At 41.7% G+C, this 18,145-nt stretch overlaps 1 protein-coding gene across 4 annotated transcripts in view; it reads left to right on the top strand.

The window, feature by feature from the left end:
* Positions 1-18,145, top strand: part of CNTN4 (contactin 4) — a 345,846-nt gene that overhangs the window by 226,489 nt on the left and 101,212 nt on the right. For all 4 annotated transcript variants that reach the window (XM_063347948.1, XM_063347947.1, XM_063347946.1 and 1 more), the window contains one exon: positions 11,093-11,188. In XM_063347948.1, coding sequence (XP_063204018.1) covers positions 11,093-11,188 — 96 coding nt within the window. The remainder of the gene's footprint in view (positions 1-11,092; positions 11,189-18,145) is intronic.

The following is an 18,145-nucleotide window of genomic DNA, read 5'->3' as shown; positions in this document are numbered from 1 at the left end:
GATAGAGATGTCAAAGTCCAAGATGATACATAGGTCAGAGATGTGAGTGACAGGGAGAGCGGGGAGGGCTTGGGAGGAAAACAAGATCTTGGCTTGCGTACCAGCACACCAGCTCTCTCCTTTCCTAACCCAAGCGTGGCCGTTGCGGCTCACTCCTGGCTCAGACGGGAGGAGCTGTGAGCCCCTCTCCCTGGCTGGAGACAGCATGTCCTCCTCAGATATCTGGTTTGAGTTCAAACCCGTGACTCCTCCAGCAACGCTTCTCTTCTCATTGCATAGCTAAGTCAAGCCTTCAGAGCAAACCACACTGTGAAAATCCTCCAGCTGCAGATGCCCCCATGGTGAAGGGTCACTGAGTATTTTTGCATCTTGTGGGAACAATAACAGTTTCTGAGCAGGAAGGGTCAGGGAAAGGGAAGGTCTAGAAGTCCAAGCTGGAGCTGGACACTTGGTAAAGACGCACAGGCAGGCCCTTGTTTAATGCCTGCAGTAATAAAGTCCAAGCAAAAATATTTTCCAAAGGAGAGGCAGAGTAGAAAAATGGCAAGTTGTTTACCTCTAAAACTTTTCTTTCAGCGAAGTAGAAATCCCAGTGAAATTTTTGTTCTAAAGGTCAAATTAGAAAGCTTTCATCCCCAGACTTGTAAACTATTTCTGAAGTCAGTGACTTCAAAAATTATTCATTAGAACACCAGCTCTAAAACTAAAATTCTATTAAGCTCCATATCAAAGGGGGTTTTATTCCGAGTTGCATAGCCCGTTGTGTAGTCTTGACACAACAGCAAGGACATGGGCAGAAAAACTTAATCTTTGTGTATTTGTGAAGGGGATGACATAAACCCCTGCTTTTAAAAAGTCAGGCACAGGTTTTATAGAGACAGTGTTTAGAGATATTGGAGCCATAAATACCAGGAGGCAAATCTTGTCAAGTGTTTCGAGAGCAAAAAGCTTTAATGCTTTCGTGGGTGCTAGTCATCAGTTAAAGTGCTTTCAGCCTGCCTTCATATAGACGGGCTATGTTTTCTTCAAACCGATGTCCTCTAAAATCTGAAATTGATTGAGATGCACTAGAATCCCATCTTCAAGACTATTTTATGGGCCAAATTAGCGTAGTTTCTAGTCTACAGCCAGTGAAGTCATATTATTCCATGGGCAGCTGATGCAAATAACTTCTGTCTCCATCTGGTTGTGTATTTTGTCCAGGACATGAAAGTATGCTCTGTTGTATGTGGAGAGTTATGTAAATCTGATGAAAACAGTTCGGAAGAGGGCATACAAGCTATTTCTTGGTAGAAGGCTCTTTATTCCGTCTGAACCAGGAAGACTTGGACAAACTCTCTGGTCACTCTTTTTTTTTGTTCAGCAAGGCGTCATTGCTAAACTATTCAGAATACCTTTGAGATAAGTCATGTGGTCTTCAATAATAATAAAAAAATCCCATTGACTTTGATTCAAGGACTGCATATGACCTTAAACATGATTCTAAATCCTAGATTGCTGGGACCATCTTAAAATTATAGAAGGGGAATGAGAAGGCAAACCACATTAATGCTCCATAAATCTATTTAAGTCATGCTTGAAAATTGACTTGAGGTGTCTTGGCCGTTTCTATGTGTATAAGTGGATTGTGTGTTTCACATATATGAAGAAATAATTACCTGTCACGTCCCACTCTCAGGAAGGAGGGGGGGTAAGTGACTTCAGATTTGTAAATTCTCAACAGTGTGGACTAAGGTGAGATAAATCTCAAGGTCCATATAGAAACATTTATTAGCTTACCAAAATGGTTAGTATAGGTCTTAACAAGTCCACTATAATTGGTTAGGTATATAACAAATTATGGCAAGTGGTGGGGTATACGTTATGTTACTTAACAACAGGTATAGGACAATTTATGGCAAGTGGTACTTAACATTGTACTTAAGGTCATTACTTCACAACTCTAACTGTTACTTAACAATTCTAAGAGAAAAGAGAAACTGAGGGACAGAGAAAGGAAAAGACAGAGATAAAGATATCACCGGTCCTGGTTCCAGCATCTCTTTCAGGGATTCTTCCCAGGCATAATCATCGTCTTTCTTGTAAAAATCCTCCTGGGTATGGTCGTATTTCTTGGGAAGAATTTTCCCAGGCACTATCTTCTTCTTTTGTTTCTTTTTTGTTCCCTCCCCCCACTTATTTTCCCCTTTTATGCTTGCTGAATTAGCACAGTCCACCCCCCTTGCTGACGACAGCCTTGTCTCAGGTTTCTCCCTTCTCCCAGGTGACGTGTACGTGTAGCATGATTTGGGTGGAGAGACGAGTGCCATAGTCACACATGTTTAGCATGATCTCTATAATCTTCATTAGCATATGCAGGGTATGTGCTTTCATATGCATTTTGCAGATAATGAAGCTAAGGTCACTCATCGGACACAATGGCCTTGAGAACTGAGAACTAGCAAGCTCACCACACGAGTAACAGAACTATCCTGTCTTCACAAGACAGTTCTCCCGCACTTTCAGGTGCCAGAAGTGTTAGCCTTATCAGTTCTTTGAAGGCCAGGCCTGCATTATTTATTTCCTTGCGAGTGTTTGAGGCATTCCATTGAAGGCTTGGCAGGCCTTCTGCCCCTCGTCAGGGAATTTATCGTCCATCCCTTACACTACCCCTTACCTTTATCATTACTTCCTATCGTATATGTGCTTCAAAGTTCACTTTATATATGTACTAAAGGTCAATTTTTATCAAATTAATTTTTAACCATTTACATTTCTTGTATCCAAATTACAGCCAAGCCTCAAGGGTGAAATACCAAACCAAAGACCCCACGCAATTTATATGAGCTTTAAAAACGCCTTTTTAAAAAATCCTGAGCAAAGGATTTCTTGATGATCCAACTGAAGTATTAGTAACCTAATCAGAGAAATATTTTTATCGCAGTTACAATGGTGCTAACGCTAGAGATTATAGTATCCAGTTACTGCTGATTCACAGTAATTATACCATTGCAATGGTGCCCACGGTCTAACATGTGTGGGTAGCATCTACCCTTTTCCCTTCCTGTGCTCCTCCTGGACATGAGCTGGGTGGCGTCAGCCTTCCCAGGAGCAGGCACTTTGTTCTGGTTTCAGCTGGGAAAGGGTTAATTTTCTTGCTAGTGATTGCTGTGAAAGGAATGCCAATGATACCTATTGGTTTTAGTTGTTGCTAAGTGATGTTTACGCTATTCAAGGACTTTTTTTCATCTTTCCATAGAAGCATAGGTAGAACAATGGAATGGCCAATGAAATATTCCATACCGTAGATGTCATGCTCAGTATATAAATGGGGGTTAGCCAAGATCTCTGCTCAACACGGTGCCAGTTCACCACCCCGATACAGCCTCTTGTTTTTCCTTCAATCACATACATCCTCTATCAAGGTTCATTGAATAGCACACTCTGTAAGGATAATGATCCATTTGAAGATACAGATAGACATATAGATACAGGTGTTATGCTTTGATAGCTACTTGCTATTAACATCGATGCAGTAGAGCAATATCACTGATGTGTTATCAAATTCGCTTTACAAAAGTCTCTAGAGATAGACTTTAAGTAAAATATAGCAGCATAAAAGCCACTTACGTTATTTGTTCTTTAAGCCTGAATATTAGTCATGTCTTCTCTTGGAAATTAAAATTCAGTGATGTATAAAGGAGTGATTGATGTGTGTATGTTTTTGCTAGAATATAGTAAAAGGAGAAATAGTTTCATATCAGTTAAACAAGAATAATAGATAAAAATAGCATTGACACTGCTTTTCTAATCATTAGGAAAAAAACCCTTAAATGTAATGACAAAGGGTTCACTAATGGTGTATGAGTTTTTGACAGAGTGCCATTCAAGGCAATGTGCAGCAGTGATTCCTTCTACATGATATAGTCACATAAACTGGCTTTCTAAGAGATATGCAGACGCCTGTCACTGTCAATTTGAATCATTTACTAATCATGTAATTTTCTATAATATTTTGGGGGTTGTTTAATAGTTCTAAAACAGCCCTCTTGCATAGAGAGTTCTCTCTTCATTTCAGAACCAGCATAATTACGGATTTTGCATTCTAAAAATATGCCATGCATTAAAATAAATGATTTTTTTAAGAAAAAGCAAAACATGGAAACCCTCCTCCGGCAAACAAAGGCAGGCAAAACAGAGCTTAGCTCTCATAAAAAATAGGGATCTCTCTGTCAAATCAGCAATAGCCTGAGACTTGCAGGCTCCTGAGGGAAGGCGCCTTGTTTCGCTCTGGTCTCCAGAACGTGCCGAGTTATTTCCACGTTGCAGCCAATAATGGGAACCAAGTGGGCCTCGTCTACAAACACTGCAACCACTGCGCTTGGGCAGAGGTCTTAACAATCGAACAGTTGGCGGAGCTGTAAATGAGAACGGATATAAATACAAAAAGCGAAGGTCAAATATTACACTGCCCCCACCGGTGGAAACTTGCAGGAAAATGAGCCGATGTGGTCTTCCTTGCTTGTACCTTCTGTGTTATCTGCAAAATGTTTACTTTACAGAGCAAACTTTGGTTTCCAGGACTTATCTAGTGGTCGCTTAGAAAAAGAATCAACAATTTTCGTAAGTAAAGTACAAATCCAAGTAGGTCCTAATAAAGGATGAAAGGCTACAGCTCTTTTGTTTTGCTTATAATTGCATCTTCTTTGCTATAAAGACTGATTTTTATACATAAAACTTGGGGAAATATTCCATTACTCTAGCCAAAGTTGGATAAATGTAACTGTGAAATGCCGTATGTTTTTGATTAAAATTTCCATATGCCATTTACTGAGACAAACTACTCAGTCTTAAGGGGCTTTGGATTGTTCCAGGTTGTTTAAGCTTTTATTAAACCGCATTTAGGGTGTTGGAAGGAGGTCATTCAATGCAATACCCTACCCACGCTGAAAAGCTGATGGGACTGACAGCAACTGCCAGCACCTTCTGGGCTTCTGAGCATTTTTGAGGAATAAGCCTCTCTATCAGACTGGCATCGCTTACCGGTACCTGCGTAAGTTGTGTTGCTAAACGTTAAGGCAGAGTTTTAATGCAAGCTACAGAAAAATCTAGTAATGCAAGAAAAGACATTCAAGTTCATGTTAAAGGCTGGGTGTTAGTGTGCACATGGTAATAGCGTATTGCACTCTAGTGCATTTCAGCACCAGATGTCAAGTTTTTGTGCAAATATTAGCTAATTAAGTCTCTTTTGAGACGCGCAGTTTAAGTACTTATCCTTAGAGATGTGCAAACTATGAGTCAGAGAAGCAAAATGACTTTCCCAAAGTCATGCGATCGCTAGTACAGTGGTGTCAGGGGTACAAATCAATGGGTTTTTCACAGGTTAAATACATACAGCTTTGTACTCACATGGGCCTGTTCAGTCTGATTTAGAATTGATAACTGTGGAGATGATGAAGTTTAAATGGCATCCTCTCTCGTTCATTAAATGAGGTCTGAGTAACAGTGTTAATCGCAATAGCCTGTCTGCATTCCTGTTAAACCTCCCTGTTATATTCTCCTCTTTGCACTGAAAACATTAGTAATCACATCCTCGTGTGATGCTGGAGTTACTAGAGCTTATCCAGTATTTTTCTATTTTCAGTGGAGTCATTGTTTTAATATTGTGAGCTCCCAATAAGCTTTGGCAGGACAGTGACCTCCAGAATTGGAAAGCATTAATATTTTCTTTCTTAGCGGTTTCTCTTAATCAATTTTGACAATTGCGTTCTAAATAGAGAATGTCCAAGTTAAATAGGGCAAAAAACTAATATGCAAGTGTATTTTTTTCCTAACAGTCATGCAAATATCTGATCTTGATTATTCGAAATCATACATTTAAAAGAAAAGCCTGATTTGCAAGTTATTCATTGGTGCAAATGACCTAGGATTTCTCAAGCAGACTTCACGCTGCTTTGATTAGTTAGGGAAAGTTTACATCCTTCTTGCATCTGCTATCCTTTTTGATCCTATGAATAGAAACAGTATTTTTTCATGATCATATACTGCCTAGTGCCCCAAATCCCTGAGTTGTTGAGCAGATAGACTTTCACCAAAAGCACATGCGAAGATCCTGGCTACAACAAGAAGCCGTTTCTATTCATGTAAATGGTCCTCAATTCTGGTCATGTTTTGTTTGTTTCATGTATAAATATTTTTATTGAAATTAAAGCTCCTTTCTTTTTTGATCTGTGCAATGACAGATCACTGTAATTGAAACAATTCAAACCCTAAAAATTTTAATTAAGCCACAAAGATGCCTGCATATTAAAACTTAATGAACTTACCACTTCCAGGCATCATTTTGCTTTGTCTTGTTCTGTCCCTTCTATTTACCAGTGCTCATTGCATTGTGGCTGACGTTTAACTGTAAACTCCTTAAATGACCAGGTCTTTTATTTCTCTGTTACAAGGTATTTTGTACTCCATGGGGTACTTAATAATTAGTCCTAATTTTCAGATTTCTTACATACCAGGTTGCCAGGTCCCAGGCAGCAAACCTCTGGGACTCTCAGGTGTGTTAAGAGGGCATCAGGCCACCAGACACTGTCACACTGGCTTCCAGACCTCCTCTTCCTCCCCAGTATTTCATGCCCCTGAAGGCTCAATGGGTGCAGTGCCCTGGAATGTGGCTTCATGTTTATCATGGTTCGTGTTTTCCACCAGTTTATCCCTAACTGAACCTGGCTGCTGAAGTGTGATTAAAGCATAGTTAGTGTTTGTAGATGTTCGAGAAAGCTGGTCTTGATCTCCAGGCATCGAGGATGCTGACTGAACCCACTGCGCTCTGTTGTAGTTTATTCCAGCAGCGGATCATCATCACTCATAATAAGTGTAATTTCTCATCTCCGTTTCCATGACTTCAACTTCATGCCCCTGGCTTTTATTAACATTTTCCACTGGGTTAGCAAACACTTCAAGAGATGGCATTGTCTCCTCATGATGGTGCTTCTACATGGAAACCAGGAACGTCTCACTTCTGTCGGTGAAAGTAGTGACCTGTTCAAGGCTTTCACTGCCTCCCTCCCAAATCTGAAATTGTTTTCTTTTCTTTTAATCTACATCCTCAGCTGTCTTTCAACAACTTGTGGGTTTTTTTGTTGTGTTGTTTGTTTTCATTTCAAAACATGGGCAAAAGTACTTGCGTTGGGAGTCAGTGATCTCGTTGACAATGTGCACGTGAGAAATGGATCAACAGTAAAGTGTGGAAGAATACGACAAGAAGGAGTAGGAAACAAACAATTGAAAAAAAGGTAAAATATGAAGCAGTGAGAAAAACATGAGTAGAGGCCAGCCCTGTAGCAGCACATGTTGAACAGCCGTGCCGTGTCGTGGGGGCATCTGCTGGGGCACAGTGGCAGGTCCAGCAGCCAGACACTTGCAAACCTCAGATTTCCAAGGTCACCTGCTTCTGCTCAGGTGCCGTTTCCAGAGAGCTGGTGTCAAGGGAAACACACAGGTATGATGGTCCTGCTTCAAACCTTCCAAATGGTAAGTGTGCCAAGAAATAATTAAGCTTGCTGGCTTAATAAATCTTCTGGCAGTTTTCTGGGTTTGTTGGTTGTTTTTTTCTATTGGCAAATAAGAACAAAAATCCTCATATGTTAGCCAAGGTCTTTGGCCTTGGGTGCAAGGCAAAGTGGAACTTAATGCTCTCGTCAGGGGAGACACACAGAGCCGAACCATTTACGCGGTAATTCAGAGTCATGCTGTAGCTGTGAGGGTTATTTTTTTTTCTTCTTCTTTTGCAGTCCCATTGATTTTTAATGTCAAAAGTATAGATAATAATTTCTTACCTACTCTTCGGGCACTAGAGAGGCACTAGACGTCTGTGTTTCCCTTGGAAGAAGATAACAAATGTGGGGAAGGAAGTGTTAGAGTGCTACATCTGTGTTAAAGCTTCCTGCGGGGTGGTTTTCTCCAGGTGTGTTTAACTGTTGTTTAACAAGTGGTCTTACCCCCATGAATGGGGAATTCAGCAGGACAAAATTTCAGTGCAATATTCTGCACCCATTTGAGCAGGAGTTTGTAGGAAAGGTTTTGTTCGCTTTGCCCAGCACGTGAGAGCAGAGGGGAACCTCTTGAGTCTGCACATCACTAATCTTTACACTTTGTAACCGTTCAACAACACTAATACTGTTCCTAATTTCTTGGTAAGATTGCAAGGTGGTGGTGAAGTGGATTTTCTTATTAATGAAATCTTAATGATATTATTGTTAATTCAAGTTACTATTTAGTTATTGCAAAAATAAACTTGAAGTGTGGATTTCAGAATGCACGAGCATAATCAGCCTAATGAGACATTAGCCTTTCTTATAATTACCTTAATCTTGTTAGTTTACTTGGAGCCAGATTTTAAGCACATGCGTGAGGCTCTTCAGAACTGACGGTTGACTTTCAAAGCTTGATAGTTTGCACTGTGAGCGATAGTGACAAATGCTCTGATTTGCTTGCTGCCTCCAATTGATTTTGACCATTCTTCCATCATTTTCTAGTTGTTCGTTCAAGCAGAAACTCCCCTTCTGGGTAGCAATCCTTTTCTTGTCATAAATATATAGCCATCTGTTTTGTCGATAAATAGGGTTATTTCTTCCTTGCAAAAAAAGTTAGAAGCCTAGATTTGCATTTAAACTGTTGAGTCATGCACTTTCCCTCCATACTGTCGTAATCAAGAGTTGCTGGGTCACCAAGCACGTAGCGGTTTCTTGTGATTGGTAATGAAAGACCGTTCCCATTCCCTCCCCCATGATTAACCGAAGAATTCCCTAGAGCACTGTCTAAGTAGGCTTAAACACACAGGCTCTGAGCTGATGCAATTTTTCTTTCCTATGTTCCAAAGCAGACCTGCGTATGGCTTTTTTAGGTTTCAGGCCTGAAAAGTGACTTCTGTGTAATCTCTAAATTTTTTTTGTGTGTATGTATGTGTATGCATATGGCATAATGTATTAGTTCTGTCAGCACGGAGAAAGATATAAATAGCTAGAGGTATGAATAATCTTCCATTATATATCATTTGAGACTCTTAAGAAATACTTCTGCAATTTTTTTCTGCTGCATCTATACGTGTATGTGTGTATATACATGTATATAAAGCATCTCTTTTGGTGATTGGGACTTGTTTTGCTTTTACTTTACTTTTTCATTTATTGAAAAATAGTATGAATGTTAAAATGTTTCATAGTACCACACTTATTCCTCCAGGCATCATTTGGGTTTTAGGCTATTATTCCTTATGCAACTGTCCTCAGGGAGGATGAGATCCAATCTTGTGCCTGTATGCAGTCAAAATACATTTAAATCTATCGGACTGGCAGGTGACCAGAGGAATGTAATAATACTTCCTGAAAAGTGACATTCCACCTTTTTTATAGAATTTAGGACAGAAAAATTATATCCCTCTATTTTCATTGATAAAGGGTTTTCTTCTGTTTTCCTTCTGCCTTTTTTCCTAGGCCAAAAAAAAAGACAGAAGGACAAAGAAAATCACCCTGCTCAAAGTTGTAGACTCGGACTACGACTTGTGGCTGGGAAATTCCACGCTTTACTGTCTCCCTGTACCTACACAGAGTCTGGACTGACAGCTCACACTGGTGAACCTGCCCTTAAATTGATCCCCAGGTTAAATGTGGACCAGTTTTAAACTCAGGTGTAGTTTTGAACCTTCTGTGTGAACCCATTTTGCCCCAAGGGTGTGATAACGCCACTTGCTCAGCACCGCCTGGGGTCTGTTGGACCAAAGCGACCTCGTGGTCAGGAGGAAGATGGGAGGGTGAATGGTTTGCACTGGTTTTGGTTTCACAGATAATTCACTGCAGTGCAGCAGGCTTTTTAGGTCCCCCCAATATTTACCCACTAAAATGTAAATGGAAAAGCTGAAATAATATAATAATAAGATCCTAGGGATGAGGTAACGTACAATGTAAGGGTACAGCAGAACGGTGCTGGAAATCTCACAATGACTACTAGCACTGTAACAGATTGTCACTCGCTGCTTCCACTGCAGTGGAATCCGCTTTTGCCTGGATTCTGTCCTGAATTCAGCTTTAGCAGGAGGGATCCATGAAGAAGCTTTCTAAACTGAAGCAGTGACTTCTTCTGATTTTGTTTATTTAAGTTTTTTTTTAAGTATGCGTGCCAGTGCTTCCAGAAAATATCTTCAAGAGAGGATAAAAATCAAGGCTTAATTTTTCATCCTTGTAACCTTATAATGATGTTCCTGCTAGTTCTTCCTGTTAAATATTTATCAGCTGTGTGTTTTCTCTGGTTCCCAACTGCACTGACAACAGGTTCGTAATCACCAAACCACAGCTCAGCTACACTGAAAGCAAAGCAATGAGAAGTGAAATACGAGGGACTGATAAAGATAAAAGGCTATCGAAGTGATTCAGCGTATTAGTGCTCCTGCACAGCAGCCGGTGGCGCTGATTGATACCTGGTGCCAGTGCTCGGCTTACGGAGTCACCTCCTTACTTAATAGCAAGTTTCTTGAATTCAGTGTGCAAGGAGAGACGAGAGGGCGTTGCATTTTTGTAGCTCATGGCCTCTGAAGGAGAGGAAAAGGAGAGAGGTGGAAGGAGGAATTTAATTTAATTAAAGCACTGTGTGGCTGACGTACAGCTATTCCAAGAGACTCTCTTATGGGAAGGGAAGGGTTTCTACACGTGAGTTGCAAGGGCATCAGTTACAAGTTTCCTAAAGGGAAGCAGAACTGGCTTATAACATAATTGAAGGTAGCGATTTTTTAAGGCAGTAATTCTTCATAAAGTAAAACTAGCAGCATTACAGGTTGCTGGAGTTTTCTCTAGGCATGTCTTCTGCCCTGGGTGAATCTCAGCACCTTTTCCCCCCTTACCAGCCTTGCAGCCTGCGGAGGCATTTTTGCTGCTTATGATGGTTGGCAGCCACAGCAGCCTCCCCCTGCCCCGCATGTCACCCACATCCCACCAACGCACCTACCAAGCTGATGTTCACTTTGTTTCTCTGTCACACAGCAAAGTCCTAATGAACCTTCTGTCCTTCTCATGAGGAAAAAACCATTACACTCCCTTTAATTGAGTTCTTTCTCTCTTGGCAGATCTTGAGAACTTCAAAACCAGAATGAGAAGCACGGTGTCCGTCCGCCAGGGCCAGGGGATGGTGCTGCTGTGTGGACCACCGCCACATTCTGGAGGTAAAGCCATTTCTTTCTCTTGCTTTCAGCACTCAGCAGCAATTTGCAAGGTTTTCGTTCTCAGGTTATGTTTCAGGAAGTTTAAAATGGCCCCCCTTAAAGGAAAAGGCTGTGGTGGTGCTGGTCTGAGTGAGTGGGTCACGCTGCGTGGTCCTATTGACTAAACACACTGGGAGATCTCTAGTTGGGTGTCAGTGCAGAGAAAGAGCCTAATTTTACTGCGTATGAGGATGCATGTAGGAGATGAACTGATGCACACTAAAGCAATGTGTGCATATATAGAAGACGTGGACAAGGTCTTATCGGAGGGGGTTGTAGGAGAGGAGGAAATAACATGCCAGCAAGTTACATAGGGATGCTGAAGACATCAGTGTATTCTCTGCTGGGCTTCACACCTACACCTGGTTTTCTGGAAACCATAATCTGAAGGTAGAGACAGGATGATGGAGAAACTCTGCTACCAAAAGTCGCTGAAGGTTTGCCACTCTGTGCACTATTGTTTTTCTCTGGTGATACATTTTAATCCATTATTATTACAGAGACAGGTACTGATTGCAACTCAGGGGTCATTGAGTGTCCGGAAATACAGACTGTGCAGAAAAGGACTTAACCTGTCTTCCCTTGACAGTCCCTGGTATCTCTGACACTTTAGAAAGAGGCAGATTTCTGACTTTCATGGAGAAAGGGAAAAGCCATAGTAGCAGACAGGCAGAAAAAAACCCCAATCTGTGGTGTTAAGAGTGGTCTTATCGACACATATTCTGTAGAGTACTATAGTTGTATTATAAAATGATTGATCCCCTCCTAAAATCTTACTAGTTTTTCAGTCTTTGACTTGTTACATGTTACACTTGCTGTTCAGAACAGGGGCAATGGCATGTATGTCCCCGTATGGTTATGGAAACTGGCCCCTGTGACAATTGCTGGACCTGTCCCACCCTATGCCTGGCCACAGCAGAGCTCTGCAGGTATCTTTGCGTTGTGTTGCCCACTGTCCCTTGGTCACTGGCCCAGGCGGCAACTGGGGTCTCACTGCTTGAGCAGATCGGATCTGGAGAATACGCTGCAGACACCTCACCAACTCGTTGAGCATCACCTGGGGTTCAGTGAGAGGCACAGGTTTCAGATCTAGCCAAGCTGGGCTGGATCAGCCTGAAATCCTTCAGGCATTTGTGTCATGCTCTTCTGTATTCCCTGGGCATTTTCAATAGTCACATTTCTAACCTACGTTATCCTGGGGTGTGGAGCATCAATGGCACAGCGCGCCCACCCAGGACAGGGGCTGGGAGGGAGAAGAGGTCAGCTCTCATCAACATAAGCGATATTTCTAACCTTCTACTCTGAATTGTCTGTAAGATTTTAAGTACAGCAAAAGGACTGTATAAATATATTGAGAATCCAAAGAACACCAAACACTTATGGAGCTTCTGAATTTTAACACCAATGTTTTTGGGGTTCTCCAGATTCTCAATATATTTCACTATGTTACAAAGTAGTTAACAAGGAGTTAAGAGGGAAGGCTACAGAGCTGCTCCCTGTGTGTTAAGTGTTGTACTGTTATATTTATATCAAAAAATGTGTTAGAAAGGGAGTCAGTCAGTTGCCTTTTCTTGCCGGATGCTGTTTCAGACATGGCTGTGTGTCATGCCACTAACCACCACGATCAACAACCAGCCGTTGCGGCTGGCTCTTTCATCAGGGGGTTGTTCAGTACGTCGCAAACAAGCAGTCATCTTTTATGGACCTGTGTCCCTTTTAAAGAAATTTGCAATCCTGCTTTGAAATCTGTCTGTCCTTGTGAGCAGGATGACAGTTGCCTGGCAAGCTATTTGCCATTAGGCTGCTTTTATTGCTGAGATAGGAGGAGACAAGGGCTTAAGGAGCTTCTTCCACTTGGTCCGACCAGCTGGAGGGCAGACCAACGGGAAACCTTGCTTTTACATATTGTGAGGAAGGAGCTATATGGCAAGCATACCTACCACTTAATTTATTCAGCTAGGGCTTCTGTCATCTATTGACTTCAGATGCCATTTTTCCTTTCAGTTCCGAGATTATCATGAGAGTTTCAGTATCTCAGGTTTCTGATGTTCATGACTTGAAGGTAGTTCTTGCACCTGTGATAGCAAGTCCACAAAATTAGTCATTATCACAGCATCTAACTTCTATGAGAGTGGGCTCCTGTAGTGTTAACTATACCCAAAAGCACGTGCCCTCTGGTCTGCATGGATGGAGCTTGCCACCTCAGCCCTTCAGGTGGGTCTCATTGCCACAGCTGATGAAGAAGCTGCCAAAGATAGGGTTGTGGATCAGCCATGAGCTCATTTGTGGACTGCAGTGCTGCAGGTGAAGCATCAGTTTTAGCTTCATTTCCGTAGCAAAAAAAAAAAAAAAAAAGGAGGGGAGATTTGGAACAGAAAAGCTTCATGATACTTAAACCCCATTCATCTGAGTGCCTTGAATGTGAGGCTGAAGAGGGATGCTCGCCCTCATCCTATCACAAAATAATTGTGCTGCACAAAGTGGGATAGTGTCAATGGGCCAAGTTCAGGAAGGGCAGGGGTAGCTGGGTGCTGAGCTGCACTGCTTTGAAGAGCTGAGGCCTGAGTTTTTATGCCCTTTCCAGTTTTTAGAACAAGCCCCTGCCGCACAGCCCGCTCCTGTTGGCACTGGCGGCCAAGCAGAGCTGCCTCCTGCGTCTCCCCGGGCCAGCAGGCTGCCGGCTCTTCGAGGGACACGGGGGCTACACGGACAATGCAGAGACACGGCAGGAATCGTGCACATTTGTCTTTGTCTCCTTAGCGAAGCTTCGCTCTGTGGTTACTGAGAGTTTTCTCTTTTGCTGTAAGAAATGTTTGGAGCACGAACACCTTGCGTGGAGATGTGGCGGCTGGTGGTGATTCGCATAAGCAGCGAGAAGGAAATGGTGGTACAATTGTTCAGGGGATGCGTGGGAAAATTTTAGGTTGGATGTATGTACTGGTGGTAGACAAACATTGCAGAAAGGTACTGGCATTATTTCCAGTTTGGGTTCTGTATGTGGGAAGGAGCATCTTACGGTGACAGGGAGGTGAGTGTGTCGCTGGTGCCCAGACAGGCAGAAAACTGAAGGGTAATTGTCTCCCTCAGTCATTTGGATGGGAGATGACTTCCTACATGACCACCATCTATTACCTGCTCTATTCCAGTTAGAAAATCATCTTAATTGTAGCCAGATCCACAATTAGTCTAAATTGATGCTATTACAATGTCATAACTAAGTTGGGCAGGAGTTATGCCGGCTGTTGTTTTCTGGTTTGCATAGGAAGTATTTAGTGGAAAGTCAAAATAGGTCCAGTTAATTCAACCGAGACCCTTGTTCTGCAGGAATTAATCTTCTCTGTGGCAATATTTTCCTTTTCTTTTCCTTCCTCCTAAGGTTAGAAGTAAGCATGACTTTTAAAAGTCACAACTTGCAAAGTTAACGCTTTTCAGTCATGTGCGTTGCGTCTCCGTTAGCCAACTGCACGTCTCCCACTGCAATCGAAGCTGTTTGGTCTCTAGCAGTCACTGCGCAATTACCGCAGCTATCTCCTGTTCCAGCTCTGGGCAGATGGAGGTCCATAAGAGAATATCAGATATCACGGGGAAGTAGCTGCATGTCGGAAAACCGCCGTGTTTCATGGGCAGCTTCCATCCCCAGGGTCTGAGGGAGTGTTTGCAAAGCAAAGCTGTAGAGATCGGTTCCTTCCAATACCCCAATATCCCACCTCTGGGATATAACATTGCAAGTACTTAACGTTGTAGTGCAACAGTAAAAAACGTTCAGGTTAGCTGGGAAAAATAATATATCTCGTTGAAAGTGCGAGTGGCATTAAGATAGAGAAAATGCAATTACTTATTTTGAAATTTGATTAGGACAGCAAACCTAACTTCATCATCCTTGCAAAAGGTGTCTGGGGACACTAATGACCAATGCTGAAGCGTAGGACTCTGGAGGGGAGAAATCTTCTTAGGTTTCTTCTTTTTTTTTTTTTTCTTTTTTTTTTCTTTTTTTTTTTTTTAATTTTTTGCTTTAGTTTCTGTTCTGCATTGCAAAGGACAGCTTAAAAAAGTGTGGAAGCAAAACTATTCAATCTGAGAGTAGCTGTTGCTCTGAAGAGGTGAGGCATGAGTATTTATGTCCTTTTCCAGTTAGAAAAATAGTGAATTAGAAGGGAATCGTTTCCTATCCACTGCTGTGTCATTGGTTGTCTTGGTCTTAAAAACTGTGGCTTTTACTAAAAAAATGTCTATCTGCATCCAGACCTTTGTCCTTTCAACTTTAGTTCACTCTAATACTTTGCTACTTGGAAACATCCATATTTAAAGTGCCGGCAGCTAAAAGTGAGATTATGTTGGCCTACATACATTAGTTGTTGAGGTTTTTTGTTTTTTTTCTTCTTAATGATGCCAAATAAAGAGCTTCCTACTGTTCAGATGTTGCAAGAAATTCATCCTGAAAATGAGTCCAAATGATTAACAAGTATTTTCAGCATCATAAAATGGGCTGTGTGCAGCTTGCACAGAACAAATTGGGCATCGCCGTGGATTGTCCCAATTTTTAGTTTAATGTGAGTTGGAGATTCAAGCATATGAATCTTGGCTTTCCCCCTCCCTGGGTCCCCCAAGATGAAAATGAAATGTGTATTTCTTGCAGCGTGATTTCAGCGGGGAGTCGCTGTTTTGTCAGGTCGGTGCATCCTGGGGTTCCATTCTGTTAAGCAGCATAATGATGTGATTGCCTCCTATGATGAAGTGCTTGCTGAGTGCTGGAAATTTGGAATATAAATGTTCATCTGGAGCTCGGGAATTTGCTGGACTGAAAACCAGAATAAATGCAAATCAAACATTTGCTTCCGTTGTATTTTCTGCTTTTGGAGCAGTAGATGCCTGAGCCCCTGAAGCCAGTCCTGCTGTATTTATGGTGCCTTGTCCTTTAGAAATTTTCAGTTCTTTTCCCTTTTTTTTTTTACCTTACCTATTTGTTCATTTACAGACACTAAATCAGTGTAAGAACTAGTAGAAACCTATTTGGGTTGTTAGCATTTTTCTGAGATAATGAGGGAAACCCCTTCATGCCCAGGGTCATTATTTCCATTATTTCCTCATTATTTTTTAATCAAAAGCCTAACGATGGTCATGTGTCAACCATTCTACCTGTGAAGCTCTATGGGAAACACAATGTAAGAGTAAACATTGCTATGGGAACATGGCCCATGTAACAACATGATGAGTGGCTGTAGGTATTTAAATGGACAAGAGAGAACAGTGAAAGATCCCAAAAGTATGTTTGTAGCTAAAATTTAGCTTCGGTTTTGTGGCAACAAGCACATGAGGGTCCCCATTGCAGCCACTGGCCGCTACCGCAGCGTTAACTGGGCAGTCCCCAGTAACTGAATCACAGTAACGGGTTTGGAAATGGGAGGAACATCAAAAAGTTTTTTGATGAGACTAGTTAAGGTGTCTCAGCATGTCTTAGGATGAGCTCTATAAGTTAGATGCCATAAAACAATGCTATATTGCTTTACGTTTTTAAAGCCCTACTAGATCAATACCATTTGCCGTCGCTTGGCAGAGGAGCTGTAGGAGTAATCGATTGTGGGGTGGGGGGGCAGTTGCTAGCCAAAATGAAAAAAACAAACCCAAAACAACCTTTGGTTTGTCTGAAGTGTTTCATTCCATTCTATTTTTAAGCCTTTTTATTACATTTAGATATATTTAGAAACCATGAAGCATTTAAAAACCTAAAATAGTGTTCAATTGAAGCTCTTGCTGAAAATGTTTTCCTTTTGAGAGCAGCTTTGCAGGGGGAAACACATTCGTTTTTCTTGTTTTGTTTTTTTCCAGTGTTGTTAATCAAATTTGGCAAGATAGGTTTCTTTTGTTAAGATAAACTTAATTGAAACAAACAAAGGAAAAGCCCCAAAAACCAAAGCAAACACTCGCTTGTGTTTCTCACGGCTCTGAATGTAAGTTGTATTCCATGGGGGATATTCCTGGGAGGTATTTGGAGGTTGCTGTCCTTTTAATTTATCTCCAAATTTTAAGACCAAAATATGCCTTTGTGCCAAAGAGTTCTTTTTAAGTTTGTGGGAACTGAATCATTTAGCTGCCGCTTTTACTAGATTTAATTGGTAGCCAGGGCAGGGTTAGTTAATATTTTAACTACTACAGTTTTCAAATACCTTCTAACATCCCTGGCATTTCATTGTGAGTCTAAAGATTAAAAAATACAATCCTAGAAAGGTGTGTACTTGACAGGCTGGTAGCACACCCGTAAACATGTAGAACAAATGAGTCTGTAAATCTTTCCCCAGCCCTTCTTTGGGAAGATAAATGACCTTGTCTTTTAGGATTTTCTTCACTCCCCACCACCCCCCCGCCACCCCCGGTTTTCTCTTGGTTCATCTTTAGAAAGATCTATATACACCATGTTCTCATGACATTTGACTTCCTGCCCTCATGGGAAAACCCCATAGAGTTAGAGATTGAGATATCCGAGTGCTGTGAGAAATGGTGAATGTACACAGAGATCTGGGGAAAATGAGCTCTCCATTACTTGTTTATTTAAATTCTGTTGTGTTCCCTTTGCATTCCTTAGAGGTATGTCTTATTCCGAGATCTCTGTCCATAGCCCATACCACCACTCCTCACATCTAGAGCATATTTATTCCCACTCCTAATTTATCTGAGTGATCTGTGGAAGAATTAAGTCAGCTGGTAACTTTTTTAGGTAGCAAGGTGCTCAGATAAGCAGATGGAAACCTGCTGGTGTTTCTCCAGGATGTGTCTCCTCCTGCCCACTTGCTCAGGGCTGCTAACGATGTTCCTCGTGACCCAGGAACTGAACCTTCCCAACAGGATTTGTGGTCCTGCACCTCAGTTCCCCAGACACCTTGTCCCTCTGCTACGGAGGCAGGTGACCTTCCTGAGTGTCTG

This window comes from Chroicocephalus ridibundus, chromosome 10 (assembly GCF_963924245.1).
Source record: "Chroicocephalus ridibundus chromosome 10, bChrRid1.1, whole genome shotgun sequence".
Lineage (NCBI taxonomy): Eukaryota > Metazoa > Chordata > Aves > Charadriiformes > Laridae > Chroicocephalus > Chroicocephalus ridibundus.
Note: the sequence above shows the minus strand (reverse complement) of the source record. Positions and strands in the feature narration are given on the sequence as shown.